The 21,284-nt window shown below is 36.9% G+C and overlaps 2 protein-coding genes across 9 annotated transcripts; one reads left to right on the top strand and one right to left on the bottom strand.

The window, feature by feature from the left end:
* Positions 1-36: 36 nt before the first annotated feature.
* LOC109597492 (N6-adenosine-methyltransferase non-catalytic subunit) lies at positions 37-1,631 on the bottom strand. Its single transcript, XM_020013186.2, has 5 exons — positions 1,484-1,631; positions 1,252-1,422; positions 871-1,201; positions 643-748; positions 37-590 (listed from the first exon to the last, which is right to left on the bottom strand). The coding sequence occupies exons 1-5, from the start codon at positions 1,547-1,549 to the stop codon at positions 83-85; spliced, it is 1,182 nt and encodes a 393-aa protein (XP_019868745.1). The 5' UTR covers positions 1,550-1,631; the 3' UTR covers positions 37-82.
* A 541-nt stretch (positions 1,632-2,172) lies between these two features.
* On the top strand, positions 2,173-21,239 carry LOC109597490 (stress-activated protein kinase JNK). 8 transcript variants are annotated; one of them, XM_049961215.1, is made up of 12 exons: positions 2,173-2,334; positions 5,066-5,080; positions 8,188-8,231; positions 16,768-16,819; positions 17,272-17,420; positions 17,518-17,757; positions 18,366-18,495; positions 18,565-18,762; positions 18,824-19,088; positions 19,151-19,434; positions 19,489-19,676; positions 19,771-21,239. In XM_049961215.1, the coding sequence occupies exons 6-11, from the start codon at positions 17,639-17,641 to the stop codon at positions 19,669-19,671; spliced, it is 1,179 nt and encodes a 392-aa protein (XP_049817172.1). In that variant the 5' UTR covers positions 2,173-2,334; positions 5,066-5,080; positions 8,188-8,231; positions 16,768-16,819; positions 17,272-17,420; positions 17,518-17,638; the 3' UTR covers positions 19,672-19,676; positions 19,771-21,239. The 8 variants fall into 8 exon arrangements, with proteins under 8 accessions (XP_049817172.1, XP_019868742.1, XP_019868741.1 ...); XM_020013183.2 differs by lacking the exon at positions 5,066-5,080; XM_020013182.2 differs by lacking the exon at positions 17,518-17,757 and having other exon boundaries at positions 17,259-17,420; positions 19,489-19,651.
* Positions 21,240-21,284: the final 45 nt, after the last annotated feature.

Below are 21,284 nucleotides of genomic sequence, written 5' to 3'. Positions count from 1 at the left end.
TCCCTTAAATGAAAACATATTTTGTAATAAAATCTCATTTTAATGCAAAATATTTATTACAAACAGACAAATTAATATATAATTATCGTCCCCTGCCCCTTCCACGCTGGAAGTTGCCTCTGCCTCTTTGACCGGCGTTCCCTTTCCCCTTTGGAGGAGGACTTTTCGGTCTCAACGCCTCGATCCTTTCCGTGCAACCGGTCGTAGTATTGCTATTGGCGAAATAGCTAGCATATAAATCCGCCATGAAATTCGAATTGGTAAGCTCCGGACCGATCGTTAACCAACCCGGCCGGATTGTGCTGTCCCTGCCGAAAATGTGCAGACGTCTTCTTCCCAAGCAAAAGTGCTCGATTATGTGAAAGATTTCCACCGGTTTTTCCAGACTGCCGTACTCGTTCTCCTCGGATATTATGAGATCGATGTCTACGTTTGCGTGTATAAAGTCGCCGTCGGTTGAACGACGCACTGTGCCTTTGATGCCCATCAGGCAATGTTCTTTTGTGCGCTGAAATACAGCTTTTGGATCGAGATTTTTCGAGTGACCCGGGTTTTTTATGTTCGTTCTTATCCAACAAATGTCTTCACATCTATAATATATTGAGGTTATTGAAATATATATGTTTCACTGAAGTTTGTTACCTTCTGAACCCCCATTTCCTAAGACAAACTCTGCCCATGTCAAGACCATCTGAGCTGCCACACCACAAGAAGACGAAACTTCTTTGAGCCGCCACTTCACCAACATCTAAAACATCATAGTTAAAATATAAACAATAACAGAGTTGTTTATTCCAAATCAACAAATACAACTGCAAATTTTATAATAAAATTATAAATAAAATACAATTGAATAGTTCAACTAATTACCTAAATTCATAATTTGATCCCAAGACCAGAACTGCATATTGGTAGCTCCCATAGTCCTTTGATATTCCTCCAAAGGTGGTTCAATTAGAATAACATCAAATTTTGAATTAATATTTTTGAGATCATATGTGGAAAGATCACATTTTAAATACATGGGTGGAGTTGCAGTTTGTTGTATTAATTCATCTTTGAGTTTAATCAGTTCCCTGAGCTTGGGATACTCCTCAAACCTATCTGCAAGCCCCACATCCCGAATGAAGTTTTGAGGTCTTTGACCAGTATCCACAAAATGTTGACAATAATCATTGTGAGGGTTTGATGATTGTGTTCCCTGAAATGTTCATTATTTATACTTTTTTCATTGATTAAACAATGGTTAACCTTTAGAAATGTTGAAGAATCTCTGTAAACTAATTCATCATATGCATCTTGTTTGTATTCATATTTTTCGTTGTCCGTGTTGCTGGTACTGTCTTTTGTGTCGATTTTTTTGACTGGCACTTCTCCCGTACCTAAAACTTGTCGCAATTCTTCTGCACCAGATACTCCTAACTGAAATTAATACATTTTTTAATTTTATTGTATTAAATATAAATTTACAGTTATAAGTTACAGTTTGTGCCAAAAGTTGTTTTCTTTTACGCGATTTCTCGCGCAATTCTTTTAACATATCACACATTTTAAAACTTAAAGAAACACCACTAAACAAACATTTCTGCAAGAAAACATAACCTAACTTAACAACAGATACAGACAAAGAAATCTTTTCACAAAATTATTTTTAATTAAAATAAAAGCAAAAATAAAATATATTGATATATATCATACAAAAAATTGTTGTTTTCTCAAACAAATAATGTAACATTTAAATATGAACATATAAGTGTATATGTAATCTGCGTTGCCTGCCTTTAAGTGTTTTGATCAAAAACCCCTAAATAAAATTTTCAGAAATAATAAACAAATATTACCTACTATATTGTTTACAAAATCAAAGCTTCTGAAATATTATTTGTGTCTTTAGTCTTTTCTGGAATATGCGAAGGTTTATAAATACTAAAATTCCTTAGGAATATTTGTGTATTGTAACAAACAGTTAATAATGTGAATAGTGAGAATACCAATTGAATTTAAATATTGCTATCTGCTTCAAATCCAAAAACAGGGTCGAAAAAAAAAAATACATACACATATATATATATATATATATATATATATATATATATATATATATATATATACATTGCAAGCGAAGCCGCTGCATACTATCGACCTCTTTTGGTCCACACTCGACGCAATCCGTACGCGTGCGCGCATTGTCGCGAATACATTATTTTACCGAAATCCGCGTACGGATCGGGCGGTTATGTGGTCCCTGTTGTGAAAATCGCTCCCGAAACGTTACATGTTTTCCTGTGCGACGTCCAGCTGGTGCCCGAACGACAGCCGGCCAACGCCAAACCCGTAAGTCCATCCGCAAAACCGAGCCCCAACATCATTTTTCACGTTCGCGATTCGCAAACACCGAATCCGAATCGATACAAGTCGCAACTCGCGGTTTTAATACAAACTAGCATCATAAACGGATTTCGCCCCACGGGGGCGAATGCGATTGTCGGATTGTCGCGCTGTCAATCATTCCCGTACGTTTTAGGTTATGTGTCCGACTGTCACACAAATAAACTCGGAATTTGTGCGATCGCGGCCAATCATGCGGCCCGACACATTTCCAACCACCAATCACTAGTGTTTTAGTGTTTTTTCCATTAACTGTAACAGTAAATAACTGATAAATAAATAATAGACAATTGCACAGCATTGGCATTGTCATATCGATTTTAATAATAAAGTACGGCACTTTTCCCCCTGGTTGGACTGCATCCAAAACACCCAAATCCATGAATGAAATTTGCGCAGTATAATCCCGACAACGCGATTTCATGTTTTAAAATTTTCCCTAATGGTGTGTATGTGTGTGTGTGTGTGTGTGTGTATGTGTTGTTCCAGTTCGTGTGCGTTTATTAATAGATCGGCCGAATCGATCGGGGGGAAAAGGGGGAGAATTTGTCGCGAGTGTTGTTTTTTGAGGGAGTATATAATTAAGGGATTAATTTAGTCTGGGTCTTACTTGTGTTTATAATTTACTATGGAATGGTAATAGCTGGATGAATTTGTTAATTGTAATTGTAGTATAATATGTGTTATTGTTCTATAATTAACATGCACCTTTGGACTACAATTAATAATCTTATAAATATTGCAATGAAAAGAAAATGTTTATTTGATATTAAAAAATGTTTAAAATGTTTAAAGGAAATGGTAAGGGTACTCATAATTCAGATAAGTTTTTTCGTTTGTTTGTTTTCAAATGTCATAATGTATGTATGTAATTATTTTAAAAAGGAAACTCTCAATGTATCTGTTAACTGTCCAAGATATGGCAAGGCAAAACCGTTTTATTATACACAGAAATCAGATAAATATTTATTTCGTCATATATATCTAATATTATACGTATGTAATGATTATTGTCTATGTACGAAATATTTAGAATTTACACAAATTACAGATATATACAGATAGCAAATATTTGCCTCGTTAAATAGCAAAAACAGACCTACACTAGTAAAATAATCAGACATGATTGCTGGAACACATTTTAACTCGGGGGCAGGAAAATCAAATAAATTCCCGAGACGTTTTACCAATAGAAACGGGCCCCGCCGTCCGAAAAAACACGCCCACGGCGCTATCGTTCATGTACTACATTCTGATTAATCTATTTCGAGTGTCACACGAAGCCTGTTCACCTGTGCGAGCCAATTCACCAAAAATTAACTTTGTTCATCGTGAAATTACAGAATGTTCGTTTCCATTAGCGTTGAAATTAATTAGTAAGCATAAATCTGATGATAATTAAATGCGGCTTTTAATGAATAAAGCGGCGCCGCAATAAATCGAAAAGGAGCGCGAAGAAATTAATAAATGAATAAAAGCTTCTTCGTACGAGCCAAGCGTAAAACTGTTTACCATATATGGAGTCGTATTAGAAAGGTGATTCACGGACGTTGACGAAAAGCTGCATCGGTGACAAATTACTTGGTGCTCGGCTTGGCTCGAGTGCATGCATTGTTTTAGTTTATACTAAAGTTGGCAAATATTAACTCAGTAAACAATTAACGTCAAAGTACATAAAACTAATTGGGGTTCGCCTCTATTTTATTCCCATATTATTCCAAAATAACAATAAGCTGTAATAATGCTTCCAACCCGCGCCGGACATTCGGGCGTCGCGACGAGTTTTCGTCCCCTTCTTAAAATGCGTTGCACACTACGACGAAGAAAAAAAATAATCCGGGAGATCTTCGGTTCCAGTTTATTTTGCCATCGCGACGCCTCACGTCTCGACGCAACTTTCATGCTTGTTTTTTTTTCAAGCGTTCACTTGTTTTGCAACGTAAGGTTCAACATTTTGAAATACATTGTCTGTGGAACTTGTTTGTTGTAGGTTTTGCTAATGTTGCCGTTTTTGTTGCAAACATGCTTAGATAATGTAAGAATGCAACGTTTCGTTGAATCATTGTTAGTTAATCTTATCAATTGTCTGTTACTAAAACATTCCCACAAATTAATTAAAAACTGTGGATGGACTCGACGAAGAAACTTGTTATCCCAAAAAAAAGTCTTTTGATTATTATTATATGGGTCAAAGACTTAATGATCATCATAAGCATTCGGACAAATAAAAACGTTGGGTCCCTCAAAGTGATCTTTTTGGGTTGCACATGAATGAGAGCGTCGCAACGGGACGGATCGATGGCACGCCACGCCCTCGCATTATATCACTTTCATAGTCTCGTAATGTACCCCCATCAACGACCCCCTTTTTGGGTTCGATTTCGCTATTTCCCCAAAACATTCCGATCTAGCCGCTTTAATTAAACTCTCAGATCTGTGTCAATTATGTGCGTTTTTTTTCTGTTTGTTTTTTTTATGTGAGGGATTATAATTGGAGAATGTTGAATGAATAAAAGTTGGAATGTTTTAAAATGGAACTGGCAGTTTTGAAACTTTTTCATCGAATTAAAAAGTTGGTTTTAATTGAAATATATTCTCTCACGTATAAAGCCATATTTTTTAATTAAGTACCCCTTTTATTTGTGTACAAATTACAATATTTTTTTGTTTGTTTCAGATTCCTAAATTGTGGGTAAGTTGATGCGAAGCGATATCCAGTAAAAACGCACAAGTCACCGTTAAACCAATTCGAAACGTCAGACAAAACGATTTTCCCGCCGTCATTTGGAAAACTCGTTCGCCATATTAAAACCCCGACCTTAAGTGATAATGGAATACCCGGCAGTTGAACGGGCGGATTTGCCGGCGTGAATTTATTAAATCTTCATGCGATTTTTTTTCTCCGTTAAGAAGTTCGTCCGCAAATTTGTGTAAACTTTTCCCGGGAGCTGGTGTTAAGAACATTCCTCGTACATCGATCGTCTCGACGCCGTTACGTCACGCCACGTAGTCGATTTACGGCCTGGTTCCAGGTGTTAATAGATTGTTACGGTCCCGGACGATTGTGCCTTTGTTTTGGTGCGACTTTTCACTTTTCACACCGGCACGACAAAAGATCCAATTCGGATAATTGATTGTGATTGCTTTATCGGGCCAGGATGAACAATTTGTCGATAATTAGCGACGTCGCAGAGCGGATTATGTCACCTGGAATCGGGGTTAACGTGAGAATGACCCCCGTGCGATGTCTGTACAATTGGGAATTGATTTTATCCGGTTTATCTGTTCATTATTTTAATGGAAATTGAATTCAGCTAACTTAATTATTGATGATCAAAAAGCCGAAAGATTTTAATGTTATAATTAGATGAAACTACTATTTATATAATAAAAACCATCAAAATTTTCAAATCAATTCTTCCCCCATCTTTCTTAAATCGAATCTCATAAAATAAAAAATCTTATTCTTGATATATATTTAATGGGAATTTAGCTGCGACTCACCAAAAAAAAATTTTGATACCATTATTGCATGTGGTAGTCCTACCAGTCTACTAACTAAACAAATACCTTATTAGATGATTCTAAAATAACCCATTTATAAATCGGAGATTGCTTATAAATTACGACTGACAATACTGAAAACGGACTATTCGATTAACAATTGAAATCAATCGTACGAAAAATAACTTATATAAACATTATTCAGTATGCACAGCTCGAGTATCCAATTGATTTCAATCGACGAATTAGTTGGTTATTCAAAATAGTCGTTAGTCGACTCGTTATTGAACCAAGTCTGTGACACTTCGATTTTTAGATTAGATGTGGAATGAATCGTTTTTCTTCCTGCTTTTTAATCAAAAAGTAGAGATGTAACTAATTCGAAGGGAATTAAAAGCCAATATGTTCGCAAAATCCTGCCTCAGAAATCTGGATTTGAAAACGGTTGGGCGCCAATTAACTTCACTTGAAACTCGTCCAGAATCAATATGATTCCATCTCCGTGATCTTTGTTAAATCACTCTATTTCCACTTCTTTTTTAATCTTACTCATCTTTTTGCACAAAGCATAAAGAGTACATAACCCTTCTAAACACTTGAATGTTATGAAGGTGTCGTATTTTTCTCTTTATCCCCGGCCCAATTTTCATCACGACGGAGTTTTACGCGCGCAAACAACATTACTTAATAACAAAGTAAACAGGCGATACTGGAGCTGGTTTATTGTAGCGTCTTTCCGGCGTGTCCTCTCCACCTTCCCCCTTCCAACATACCCGGAGACACGAGAGGCTTTTCCGAGCTTATGTTTGTTGTCGCTCTGATGTCGGCCAATCTCTCAGATAACAATTCCGTTTGTTGTTTCGTGCGCTGATTGATTCGTAATCGTGTAATTTCGTTAATTACTGGCGCAGTCGATGTGATTTAGCGAACGACGACGCTGGATGTCGGATTACGGCACAGTTTTTCATCGATTAATCCCCCGGCCAAACATTCGGGGTGGATTTTGTGTTGTGACAAATAAACGGCGGCAATAAAATGGTCGCAATAAAAGGAAGTACACGGAAGTAAAAGTCGTCCGAATCGATTCACGTCGCTAATACGCCGAATAACGATTCTCCCATTGTCAAAGTTCGTTCCGCCACGATTTAATTGATTGCCGCAGATAAACCGTCTGGATTCTCGATTTTATGTCGAGGGTCTCGTCGGTCGAGCACGGCTGCAACGTCGCAAAATTATCAAGTGCACTTTAACGACGGAGCAGATCTTGTGCATGGAGATTTATCGCGGCGGCGGCCACCAATTACGGCGTTCCGGTCGAAAAACCGACTAATGGAAGTTGGGAAACTCATTAATGCCAGAAGTTCGTCAAAGATTAAATATCGTTGTGGTGGGAATTTAATGACCCAAATGTATCCAGACGAAAAACCAAGTTTTGTTGTTTTTTAATTGATGCGAATGGAAAAATTTGAATTTATGCTTCGTTTGGATATGTAAATCATAAAGTCATTAAACCTACATCAAGGGTGTCAAGAGGCACACAAAAAATTAACTTATTAGAATTTAATAATTTAACGTTGTATACCGGGTTATCTGTTTGATTATTATTAGAACAAGTTCACAAATTGCATTAAAAAACCTTTTTACGAAATAATCCAGTGAAATGAACTTATTAAAATGGTCACCCAGACCTTTACACACTGTATATTTACATCGTCGTTGAGGTAAATTGGGCAATGGGTCGTATTATTTGCGTAGCGTAGGAAACGCTAATTAATCCGGTCCAATGTTGCAGGTTTTCCCTCGTTCCTGTCCGAAATCAAAGGACCTGGGCGTCAGCATAAAACAAACGGAACCCTTTTCCCAGTGCGTTATTAATCGCAGCCCTTCGAGAAGCCGACGCTCTAAATATTCCATTTTTTCATTCAACAGGAGAAATTGATGATGTTTCGGGACTATCAATCATTCGGTGGAGCGCCGTTTTAATACAGGCCTTAGGTGATTAATCGTCTGTTTTGGGTCGGTTTTTCGACGTAAATATTCGTACAGTTTTGAGGTTTAAAATACGTGATGATGTATGCGAATATCTTGGATTACGTGTGTTGTCGACGCTGCCCTGATTTATGCTGTCTGTGGTGTTTATAGGGGTTTAGAACATCAGAAAATTAATTCATTTGTGCCATTATCGTTTGTGAAAATTATATGCTGGCGCAGTTTTTATAATGGGTTGTATTCGTACGGCTTCTAACAAAACTAGCACAATTCATCCTTAAACTAATATTGTTCACTTTGTTTCAGATGTAAAACCGTACTGAACATCGCCATCGTTTCCGTTAAATAAGGTGAGTGGCTCCCGATTTAAAACTTTATTAAAAATGCACCACGAACGGAAGTTCGAAAGTTTTTCGAGGTCGAAAGCAAACAAGAAGCGCAAAACTCGCATCGAAATTGGATTCGGAGTGCCGTATTGCGGACATTACGGATCGCTTATTACAAATTTTAAGTTTGTTTAATTTTTTTTTGCACCAAATGATTTAACTGCAAAGTTCTGCAGAGCATATTAAAGGTTAAATCGCCATTGAGGCCTGAGATTATTAAAGTCATTCTTTACCCGCTTCAAAGAAGTGGGGAAAATAAAGTTAATGTTACGTAAATGCTTGTCCCATTAAGTTGCTAAACAAAGAAGTTACGCAATTGAATTAAATTAAACTGAGACGCCCGAACATACAAAATGAAATTTCTGCCTGTCGCAATCGATGAAAACATCAACCTACACACAGTCGATTATTAATACGGTGCGAACTCCCGGAAGACATTTAATTGCACGAATACCTCCACCTTCATCCCCCTCTATTCTGTCTATTCCGAGGAGATTATCAAACAATGCGGAAGCCAGCATTAAATTAGAGCCGTTCCCCCGCCGGTTTTTTTAATCCGATCTTTTGCGATGCCGTACAAGTTAGTCCACTTGCAGCCCTCAAAAAAAGTAAATATCGAAAAATCACAATTCGGGCGGTGTTGTGCATCGCGGCGTCTCGAACAAAGATCGCGTGGGTTTGGGGGTGCGATCGATCCGCTCGAATCCCGCCGATGTGTCTAATTTATTCTGCACGTTAACAATAAAAAGCACCTGATCGCGTGAAAAGCGAGAACAAAAATGTCCCGCCTCCGAATTCCGTTTGCGGTGCCGTTTGTCGTCGCGTCGAAAAACAACGAACAGGGAAAACAACGTCGAAAAGAGGTGACGGGAACAATTTCAACGAGCGCCTGCCGCCCTTACGTCAGCTCGTATCGGTCGGAAAAACCACCGACGAGCTTGTACGCTTGTTTTGTTTTTGTCGATTGGCGGAAATAATTTTCCTGTTTCTGGTTTTCCCCCGTGATGAATTCTAACGGGTTGTTAAAATGTTGTCGTTGTTTTGATGTTAATTTCTGAAGGGGCTTAATATATGTAATTTTATTCTAATATTTTTATGCTTATCTTAAATGCGATACTTTAATTTCTATTTTTTAAATAATAAACCCTCCAAGGATGGGTCATTTGCGAATATAATGAAATTTTATGTTATATTTATTGTATTTTACATGATAAATAAAAGCATGTCGTATCACAATAGATTATGCATTAATAATTTGTCTTGTAAGGTTTATTGGATGGTGTTGGGTATATTTTTTTGTTGATTTTTGCTCCTCAAAATTGTTCACATTCAACTAATTAGTAAATGTTTTACTGTTGTGACTATCGAAATTGTAGTTCAAAATATGGTTGGTTGTCTGTTCTCTATTTGAGAACATTGTTCTCATCATTATTCATTATTATAGAATATTTTCGTTTAAATTAACTTCTATACAGCGTGTTTAAAATATAAACCCTGGATGAGTGTAAATTCGACTAAAATATGTAAAAATGTCTAAAGAAACAATTACCGAGTATTATTTCTTTCTGTCGTTTTAATATATATTTTTTGACTGTCTCTAATTTTGTACTATGAATAAGATTAGCAGTACAATTTGGAGACTATTGATTGTAAATTTTTTGTAAATAATTGCTGTATATTTTTTAAGTATTCATATGGTTAAATTATATTTTCCAGTGTTTTTAGTACTTGTAGAATTAAAAAAATTATCCAAATTTTTAGATATTAACTTTGATTTTTGAATAAGGGTGACGGTGGTATTTGGAGAGTAATAGTTGAGGAGCCCAGATCACGTTTAAAGGAACAGTCTAAATAGGTAAAATATGAAAAAATATTCTATAATGCTATTTATCCGTGAACTTTCAAAAATTTATTTAAACCCTTAGACTATATGGCATCTCATTTTACATACATTCATCAAATATTTATTAGTTAAAATTTACTTTTTCAGTAGATTTCATTAAATATTAACATTGTGTTATGAGTAAGAATAATGGTGCAATTTGAAGAGATAAGATAATCATAATTTTATTATACATAACAATTGTAATATTCTATAATAATTATTATTTATTCTTATAGTTAAAATATGTTTTACCCGTAATTTTTAATTACTTTTATCGATATATTTTTTGTCCTTGATGACCTACAGTTTCATCAATATCTTAGTAATTACTTTACAGTGGCTAATATTAATTGTAATTTTATTGTATATAATAATTGTTATATATTTATTTTATATGCTTATGGTTAAAATATATCTTGTTCAAAGTGTGGTGTCCATCCATTGTATGGTAACATTATCGCTGTGAATATTATTAAATATTAATTTGCACTGTAAAGTAAGCATATCATTTTTCGCGGTGCAATTTAGAAAATGTAAAAGATCATTGTCGAAGTGTGTCGTAAAATTCGCCCGGCTAGTTTCTTCCAGACGACGTTAGTTTTAAGTGGTCGTCCAGATAAGTGTCCAAACCGCCCAAGTAAACGACTTTAACCCCGTTATGTAGAACGTTGAAATGAGCGGCGATTTCGCGAATCGAAATGTACAGTGCACATGCAAAAGTTCTAAAAGGGAACGTGTTCCTAGGTGTCATTATCGTTTCCAGTTTTTGCCTTCGACGGAGTTGTAATTGTCCCCGGTCGGCTAGTGCTTCATTGTAATCGGCAAACGTATTTCTTTTCGGTCGTTCATGCAATCATATCACCGTTCCAAGTGGAATCTTGATGGAATTACTAAGGGGGGGATGGATACGCGGCGATAGAGTGAATCGGGAGGGTTGGCCCGATTACCATGAATATGGATAAAGTTGAGTAGTCTCTTGTCAATTTTTTCATCGCGTTAAACTTTGACCCAGTCCCGTGGATGGAGGCGCCCATGATTAATCCCGCCTCCACCTCGGAAACCGCACACATGCGAACGTCGGCCGTTTTTAAAAAGTCGGTTATACGGGCGAGATGTGATGGATCTGCGGCCCGATGCCAACTTGCTGGGGGTCCTGCGGACAAATCTGCGTTTTTGGGGGTGTGCGGAAGGGGCGGGCGGGTGTATCGACCATAGGACGCCGGCGCCTGCGCCGCCAGTCGCTCCGGTTAGTGAACCGTTCACTGTTGCCGGAACGAACGTTTAGGAACCGGTCACCGTATAACATGTGACACGTCGTTATTAATTAGTTTTTTTGCCTTTTGTCAGCTTTCTTTTATTATTCTGGCATTCATCAAGATTGTATCTCGCAAAATGTCTCTGAAAATGATAGTGATTAATTGCTTATAACGCGGACAGGTGAATCCTGTCGATATGTTGTAGGGGGCGATCGACACAAAAGGGGGACGACATCGACACCGAGCAATTAATTAGCGACGCCGCCCTCCCAGTTTGTCGTCTCGTTATCGTAGGTCTGAGAGATGTGTACTTGCAAATGAATTAATCCTGTCGCACAAGCGAAACGTCGAGTGTTGTAAATCGTGTGAGGGAAATCTGCTTAAAATTCATGCAAAAATGAACTGTCTCGATATTTTACAATGTGAAAAATTTATGCGACCTTTAGGTGTCTTCAAAAATGGAGTTTATGAGATGACAGGGGATGAGAAAACTGGAATAAACTATCCTGGATATCTCGCTCGTGGAGAACTCCTATTTATATGCACAATACTTGCATCCAATCATACTTTATTCGATTTTGTTGTCGAAACTTTCACACAATATATTGGAAAACTCCAGACGGTCGTTTCACAATTTTATATTCTAAAATCATCTCTCCAAAAAGATGACTTGATATAAATTAAAGATGAATAAACCAGATTTTGATTGTTTACCCAACTTGTGTGTTTAATGTTTGTTTCATAATAAATCGATTTTACCGTTAGGAGTTGGAAGTTGTTGTACGCCTCCCGAGAACATATCACCCTTATCAATTATTATAATCGACCCTCACGACCCAGACACCGACGAGCCAATTTCATCTTCCATTAGCCCCGAAAACCGTAACTTTTTAATAATTCCACGGCCCCGACTATACTGGAATCGCATAATTAATCGGTGCCCTTTTGCTCCGTTTGTTTTTCTGGCCCGTACTCGAGAGTTTCAACTCGCAATTACGCCGACGACGTCTCTAAAACATAAGAAATTGCTTGGTTCATTTTTTAAATTTTAAAGTTAGTTGGTTGTTATTAATTAAGTACAGTAGGTTGCATATTTCTTGCTCATGCACACTGCCGCCATCTGTGCGTGTATAGTTTGCTAATAGATACTGGAAGAGAATTTTAAATGAGGTTATATCGCGCAGATGTGAAAATTGGACGTTTGTTGTTTGTCAGATTTAATGGAAAATCTGGATAATGGGCTTTGGACGTTTCCCGCGTCAGTTTCTGTGATATGCCGCCATTTCAACGTCAGACTCGGATAAAATTACCCAGAAGTGGCTCTTCTCAGTCATAAGTTGACACGGGCAAAATGGAAATTGTAAATAATATATAGTACGTAAACCCCTAAAACACATGTAACGTAAACCCATAAAAAATCAATAATAAATATAGAACATAGAGAAACGGCATGTTTAAATTTATCCGATTTTCCTGGAGGGGTTAAACGTTCAAAGGGATCGACTTTAATCCAAATTTAAACGAGGATATCATCCACTCAATTAATAATTCAGCTTTCGGTCGGTCCTGGAACGTCACAAACGGGCCGACTTGTACACGCCTAAATTATAAATCGTGATTTACCGAAAGTAAATTGTGTCACGTTCCTCCTTTGGGGCTTAATTGTTTATTAATAGTTGTTAATCCACGGCGTGCAATCATATTTAATGAGACTTCATGTCATGTCACACTCTAGATATTCATACTGGATTAATTTTGGCACAAAGGCACGTATTTGTGGCTCGAGACAATGAATGAGGTAAATCAACCCCTAAATAATATATTCTCTAACGCCGGTTGCTTATAGAAGTTATGGAAAACAATCGGTTATTGAATAATCTTGATTTATTGGCGGGCTTGTGCGTTTTACCGTCGTCGAGAAACGCTGACGCCGTGTAAATGTGCACCTCATCCGGTCGCATGGAATTTCAAACGGGGAAAAAAGAACATAAACAGAAGTAAAAGGGGGAGCAAAAGGAAGACGGTACAGGAATCTCGGCGTCGACTATTCCAGTTACATTATTGTTTTTGCGAAGTCATTCAAACAACTTATTAGTTGCTTAAATGTAATTAATTATGTTGTAATTTTACCAGTTTAATTGATTAAAACTAATTAAAAAAATAATCTAAATAAAACAAAGGCAGTTTTTCGTGAAATCACGTGTTGAATTAGTGTTCTCTCGTTGGCACTTCAATTAATTTTCGTGTAATTATCTCGGCACATGAACGCTGATTGCAATAATGAAAATTGAAATTTATCGTGGATTTCATTTTTAATTTCCTCGTCCCCCTTTTTAATTAGGATGATGCGGGGGATTATTTCCAGTCTTCTTGCCTTTTTCCAAGTCGTCGAAGACACGGAAAACGAACCCTTTTTCCGTCCCCGAATAACTAAAGAAAAAATTGTGCGTTAACGTTAATAAAATTACAGAAATATAACGAAATTATCGGTTTACCTAATGCGAAAACCATTTTCTAAAACAGAACGGTGATAATGGAAATTCAATACGACCGAAAGAAACGACATTTATATTCACTTATTCACATTTAATTGACCGATTCGAACTCCCAGATTCGGTTAGATGTTCGTTTATCGATAATTAAATCGCGACAGTCGAAAGCTTACGAGCATCGCTCCTAGGCGCAGTCGTAAATTGTGAAAAATTTAAAAACAAAAACCGCGACATATGTATTTTATTTTTCAACGGGACATTAATACGCGACGGTCCGCCATAATATATTTAATGCGCCGCTCGCGAAAAACGGGGTAATTGAGTTGTGCATTATTCAGGGCGGATTTCGCGCCACCCGTTAAACGTAATTAATGCGCCCGCAAAACGTGCCCTCCGTTTAATAGGACACTACAAAATGCAGCCGGCTTGTTCATTAAATTCGCTGTTTATTATGGGTGTGTATATATTTTTTATATTTATTTATAATTGTGCCAGATTAATAAAATATGTTCCTCTTCGGCCGTAATAAAAACAAACAATATCCAACCCCTACATTCTTTGCTGTGCCGACGGCAAAAGAGGGGGAGTTCACCTACGTAATTAACAGGAGAAAATTAGCTTGGCAGTGTGTTTTACTTGGGGGCGGAATACGAGATGTCTAACACATTGCGATAAGCGTACAAAAGCCCTTTCGTAATAAGGACGAAATTGACTGACAGTTATTGTTCTAGTAGCTTTGTTCCAAGTTAACTTGGTTGCCTGTAGTTTCGTTCAGAACGTCGCGACATCTATCGATCGGCATGAAAAAAGTTGCTTTAATGAATGTTTAATGGATTCGCCATTAGGAATTCGTTAATAGAACGCGGCCGAAATTCAATTCGTCGCTTGAACGCCGCATTAGAAGACAATTTGCATAAATTTCGGAACGACATAGTAAAAAAACATAAAGTTCTTTGCTCGAGTTTGATTGCTGATTTGTTTCGAGCGAATCGATGCGATTTATATTCATGAACGACATTTTATACGGTGTAAAAGCATCGAGATTTATCTGTTCGATCAGTTGCAGAATTTACAGAATAATCAAATTCGTGACACTATGATAGGCAAACAACAATACATTTCAGACTTGGTTGTCTATTGCTAGTTATCGAACACTGATGCCATCTATTTTTCTAACGTAATTTATTTGTACAATTTCAGAAATCAATAGCGGTTTGTATAATATCATTGTATTTATTGTGGGTTTTCCGTTGTTGATTGCGAAGGTCTGTTTCGTTGTTGTTATGGTTTTGTGTTAATTTTAGAACGCGTTAATCAATTGTGGGATGGTGAAATTAATGTGTTTTACGGCAATAAATGACAATTTTTCAGAATATACAATATTTAATAAAATATGATGGAAAACCTTTTTCCAAATATCACTGTGACTTAAGCAGCTTGTAGGAAATGTTTTTACTTTTTAAACTGTTTAACAAAATCTATTTTGTAAAAGTTCAAGTAAACCTCCACAAAGATTAAATGTTGAAAAGCAAATCTGTTCTTTATTCAATAAAAAAGCATGCAGTAAAATCTGGAAAGCCATTTCTATTTTGTTGGCAAGGTTCTCTCTAACAATAGCATTTTGAGCCGGTGCAACCGTTACATGAATATAAATCCAATATTATTATTTTTTTGCCCACTGCTTGCACAATCCACAGATTTTGTACCGTATTGATATTTCGGAATAAATCACAAAGTGCACACTCACAAAAAATAATATTCGGTTACTGCGCCAAAAATAGGTTTAAAATTGAATTACGTTAGACATTTAAATCACATCGCGGCTCGTAAAAAAGTTTTCGAACACAATAAAATGTTGCGTGAGTGCGATGGATATTTTTTATTTATCGCGTCATAAGAAATAATATTTTATGGGTTATGAAACATTTATTTTATTATCAAATGTGATTTGATTTCGATCGAATTGTGATATGTGAAATGAGACGTTGGGCAAATGTTTGCAAATGGATTTTGGACCACGTGCAAATATAACTGAAGTAATTTTATGCACCGCAAATATTTGCACGATGATATCAAGATGATAATTTCATGTGATTTAATTAATTGAGTTCCAGAAGGTAATTATTAGAAATTCCAGTTTAGTTTAGTCAATTTTTTAGTTTGCACTGCCCTTTTGGGATCATTTTCTCAATGATTTATCATTTAAGAGGAATGGAATTCAGTAATCTGTTATAAAACGGTGTTTCCCGCATTCCACTGTTTTTCTTTCGGTAGACCGAAAGTTTGTGCCCCCCGTAAAACTGCCCCCGAGGGGAAGGAACCCCTCCGCATTGGCCAAATTATCCCTTCGAATCCATCGATTCGAGTTTTACAATTCCCGGGGTTAAAACACGCCCTTTGTCGCCGATGTTTTTGTTGGAACTTAAGGATCTAAAAATACGTATTGGAGATAGAGAATGATGTATTTTCGAAAAGTAAATATTGAATAGCTGAAACTGAAGAGCACTGGCAACTGTTTAATTATCCTATGCCTGAAGGAAAGAAAAATATTTTTTAATTATTCCTGTAAACAAAAGGTTTTTATTCGACTGTTGAGATCTTCATTCAATTCCATTTAGCCAACGCACAATGAATTGCGAGTAAGAGAAATATTAGAATTAAACTCGATCGAACAATCACGATTTTTCTACCACTCCATGAATTTGCTTTAAACAGTTAGGAAATTGTCCGAACCAGGAGTGAATTTTTCACGTTGGAACATGTCGAACGAAACTGGGTCATAAAACAGAAGGTCAAACCAACACTTTAATTAGTTAACGATTTTCACGTGTGATTTACGGCGAATAATTTGAATGTTGTTGTTGCAGGATTCCCAAATACCGTCCAACTGAAAAATAAAACGACAATGGATCGTTCTTGGTAAGTAAAGTAAAATATTACGTTGCTTCGTTGTGATTTTTTTTAAATTTAACATAATTAACATTGATTTTGTCTAGAATTAAACACGTGCAAACTCCTACCTTCACTCAGATTCTCGAATCAAATTGCATGATCGATACCCCATTTTAACTGGATACATTAAACCTCCGTTTCGTTTCTTGAAAAACTGCATTTCGTATTCGGTGAGGTTTAAGAACGAAAACACATACAATGTAACGGTTATTTATAGAGAGAGCCGTTAAAAATCGATCAGGAATTTATAATGGGGCCATTCGACACATGAATTGTGCAGCCTGGAAACGGAAAATTGTCCCAACACTAACAAAACTAAATGGAACTTAACCATTGTTGTGGGTTGTCGATTAACAGAGAAAATATAAACAACAAGAAGTCGATTAGTAATCTTGTCTTTATGAAGGCTGTATTTTCAGACACCCGCTTCGGATTACTGGGACTGGCGCAACAAGATGTCCCGACTGTCGCAGTTCTATACCGTCGAGGTGGGAGACACCAAGTTCACCATTCTGAAGCGGTACCAAAATTTGAAACCGATCGGATCCGGTGCCCAAGGAATAGTTTGGTGAGTTGTCTCATTGCTGTTACATTTATTAGTTTTTCGATAAATTATTATCTGCACTCCCATCACCCATTTTGTTGTTTTCTGTTCTATTTTTTAGTTAGATTTGGGCTGTGCTTAGAACAATTAGCGTGTGTGTTTTTTTTAATTTACTGTTGGTTGGTTGTTGGTGTTGTTTACGGTTGTTATAAGTATCCAAACTACAAGTATAGTATTAAATAATGGCGGAGGCGGTGCGCGAAGGTTTCACCCAGCACATTTTCGGCGACACCGAATTCTGGGTGCCACAACGCTACGTCAATCTGCAACCGAAGGGCGGCGGCGCCCAAGGCCTTGTTTGGTAAGTGGGCAACACGCGAAGAATCTGCGTCTACACTCTCTTTCCAATTTACCGATTAATCATTTCTTCAAAGCGTTTGAGAAGTCACACACCAGACTGAATCTTGTGTGCGGCTTCTTGAAGAACAATTGCTAATTAATAAAAAAAAAACCATACACTGCAAAATGATTAACAACCCGTACAACTTGCATCTCTTGTCGCCGGCTAATCTGGACGTGCCACACGGTGAGGATCGCATGCGCATGACACACACTATTAACCATTATTATTTTGCTCTTCTTTGCACGAATAGACACAATTCAGAGTTGTCGTTGAAATTTCAGCGGAAATAATATATTTTGTATAAAAATCTAAACGAATTTTCTTGACACTTGAACAGCTCATCAAAGATTCAAAAAATATAAATAAATATTAAATTTGTTTGCTGTTCGTCCAACCTAAAGATGTAAACAAATTCAATGAGAGCTTTGCTCTGATGAACTATTCAAGTCAACACTCGATACACATTTAAAAATAATAAAAGCAGTAGCAACCTTTTTTATTCTTATGCAACAGGTACCACAGCTAATGTGGATAATGAAATTCAAAATGTGTTTTGTGTTGTGTAGTGCCGCCGTTGACACGGTGACCTCGACGAACGTCGCCATCAAGAAACTCAGCCGCCCCTTTCAGAATGTCACTCATGCCAAAAGGGCGTACCGGGAGTTTAAGCTCATGAAGCTCGTCAATCACAAGAACGTAAGAAAAATACCAAATCGTAACCATATTTAACTGATAGTTTGTTTATTCATGTTACATTTATTGCAGATAATTGGTTTGTTAAATGCGTTCACGCCTCAAAGGTCGCTGGAGGAGTTCCAGGATGTGTACCTGGTAATGGAACTGATGGACGCGAATCTGTGCCAAGTGATACAGATGGACCTTGACCACGAACGCATGAGCTATTTGCTGTATCAGATGTTGTGCGGCATTAAACATCTACATTCGGCCGGGATCATTCACAGAGTAAATAAAATATGGTAATTTTCTCACAAGTATTTATCGTTTACCGGGTGTTTTTTTAAAGGATTTGAAACCGAGTAATATAGTGGTGAAGTCTGATTGCACGCTCAAAATACTAGATTTCGGTCTTGCCCGGACGGCAGGCACGACTTTTATGATGACACCGTATGTGGTGACACGATACTATCGGGCACCCGAAGTTATACTTGGCATGGGATATACCGAAAACGTCGACATTTGGTCCGTCGGCTGTATCATGGGCGAGATGATACGAGGTGGTGTCCTGTTCCCTGGCACCGATCACATCGATCAATGGAATAAAATTATTGGTAAGGCAGTCTATATTTTATATGTAATGAACGTTTGATAGTCAATGGTTTCGTTCGTTTAGAACAACTAGGGACGCCGTCGCAGCAGTTCATGGTGCGGCTTCAGCCGACCGTACGCAACTACGTGGAGAACAGGCCACGATATCCGGGTTTCTCGTTCGAGAAACTGTTCCCGGACGTGCTGTTCCCGTCAGACAGCAACGAGCACAACCGGCTGAAGGCTAGCCAGGCGCGCGAACTGCTCTCCAAGATGCTCGTGATTGATCCCCAGAATCGGATATCGGTTGACGACGCCCTACTCCATCCGTACATAAACGTCTGGTACGACGAGCAGGAGGTCAATGCGGTAAACTGTTTTGGAAACGTCCCGGTTTTGTTTTGACTCATAGTTCGCTTGCAGCCCGCTCCGGGACCGTACGACCACAGTGTGGATGAGAGGGAGCACACGGTGGAACAGTGGAAAGAGCTGATCTATCAGGAGGTCATGGAGTATGAGAGTAGCCACGGAAGGGCCACGTCCAGCGCCCAACCCAGTCCGGCCGCCAATTTGAACGAACCAAATGGTACGGAAACTGTACGGTAGAAAAGGTTTGTAACGAACCTGGGCGGTCGCACCCCCCGAATAATCCTAATACTTCTTTTAAATTGTTTCAATTACATTGATTGTGTTATTTTGTTTCAGGATACTGAACATCAAGCACAAATTACGTTTTGAACTAGTCTAACTTATTATAACTCTAGTAATTCCCTTCCCAAGGCAAAAGAAGATAGGCCACAATAGTTTGAACCTCGGTAAAGACTCGTAAACGAGCGCGCCACTGTGACTATTTTATTGAAAAGTGTGAAGACTTAACAACGGGTCCTTTTTATAATTAAAATTATGGAAAAAATTGTAACTGTGTATTGAATAATCTTTAATCATTATGTGTGATAAATATCGACTTTGCTAGTTTGTATTTTGGTTTATTTCCGCGGTAAATTATTACGAACGTTTTTTATACACCAAAACCGTTTCTCTGTCAAATCGCGCGTGCAATACAGATATTTTTTTATTGAAATACGTGTACGGTGGAATGGATAATTCTAGGATTAAGCAATGGTGGTGCAGATTTCGAAATTTTACGTTTACAACGCGCCCGCGGCGAAGTAGCAGAAGGAACCGGATCGGCACGTCATTGCTTCGCTGGGTGGCGTGTTAATTTCATTCTTGTTTTGGTGTGACAATCAGACGATTCGATTATTTGTTTTTTAATTGAACAAAGAAAAATACAAATTAGTAATAAATGTATAAGATGGATAATAATGATAGGTAGTGATAGTTTTATGGATTATGTTGAGTTCGAACTTAATTTATTATTTTTTTGCAGTTTTAATGAGATAATACATCTGTTATTTTTTATAATTTTTTCAATAAGTTTTAAGTCACTTTGTTTTTATTTTTATAGTTATCTAGGTATAAATTTAGTCTTAGAAATGTAATCTTAAAAATTTAAATCTAAAGAACGTAGAAAAAGGAAAACAATAAGTTTAATAACTTACACCACTGTGTAATAAAAAAAATTATTACAATAAGTTATGTAACATCCGATCCATAATGTAAAAAAGTAAAGTTTAGTAAAATTTTATAGGACAGTGATTTATTTCGATTCACGTTTTTATGTTAAGTGCAATTTTATTGCCATATTTAATAAAAATTACTTAACTTTTTGCATTACTTATTTTAAGAAAATTATTAAATATGGCAATTCGTGATTTTATTTTTATGTTGATTTTATGAAATAATTGTAAGACTTATAAAAACGCAAATTTTTAAGAAATTGTAATTACAAGAAAAAATGGAACCATTATTTTTTTATAATTTTGTCGATTTTCGTTAAAACATGAAGTAATGTAAATATTACAAAGATTTTTGTAGATTCCATTTGATTTTGACTTGCCACAAATATATTAGACTACAACAATAAAAAATCGTAGACAAGTGACGCGAAAATCGGTAAAACTTGTGGATATCTTTGATTATGTTCGTTTTTTTATTATTTCTACATGATTTTTTACCGATTTTTAACAATTAAAAACTGTCAAGTTAGTTATTTGTAGTATACAACCATTGCTTGTATTGTTCTGCTTTGTAAATAAAAACGACAAAGTATCTCTTTCGTGTTTTATTTATTGAAATAAACGGTTTCATTATAAATA

This window comes from Aethina tumida, chromosome 1 (genome assembly GCF_024364675.1).
Source record: "Aethina tumida isolate Nest 87 chromosome 1, icAetTumi1.1, whole genome shotgun sequence".
NCBI lineage: Eukaryota > Metazoa > Arthropoda > Insecta > Coleoptera > Nitidulidae > Aethina > Aethina tumida.
This window is presented reverse-complemented; position numbering and strand designations above follow the sequence as displayed.

What these genes read in the sequence shown, in the direction of transcription:
- LOC109597492 (XM_020013186.2), bottom strand. Translation starts at nt 1,549, where the DNA reads ATGTGTGATATGTTAAAAGAATTGCGCGAGAAATCGCGTAAAAGAAAA. An exon ending in GGATCAAATTATGAATTTAG is followed by an intron (nt 749 to 870) that starts GTAATTAGTTGA and finishes ATGATGTTTTAG; the next exon opens with ATGTTGGTGAAGTGGCGGCT. An exon ending in AGGAAATGGGGGTTCAGAAG is followed by an intron (nt 591 to 642) that starts GTAACAAACTTC and finishes AATATATTATAG; the next exon opens with ATGTGAAGACATTTGTTGGA.
- LOC109597490 (XM_049961213.1), top strand. An exon ending in AGCTCGTCAATCACAAGAAC is followed by an intron (nt 18,496 to 18,564) that starts GTAAGAAAAATA and finishes CATTTATTGCAG; the next exon opens with ATAATTGGTTTGTTAAATGC. An exon ending in TCAATGGAATAAAATTATTG is followed by an intron (nt 19,089 to 19,150) that starts GTAAGGCAGTCT and finishes TCGTTCGTTTAG; the next exon opens with AACAACTAGGGACGCCGTCG.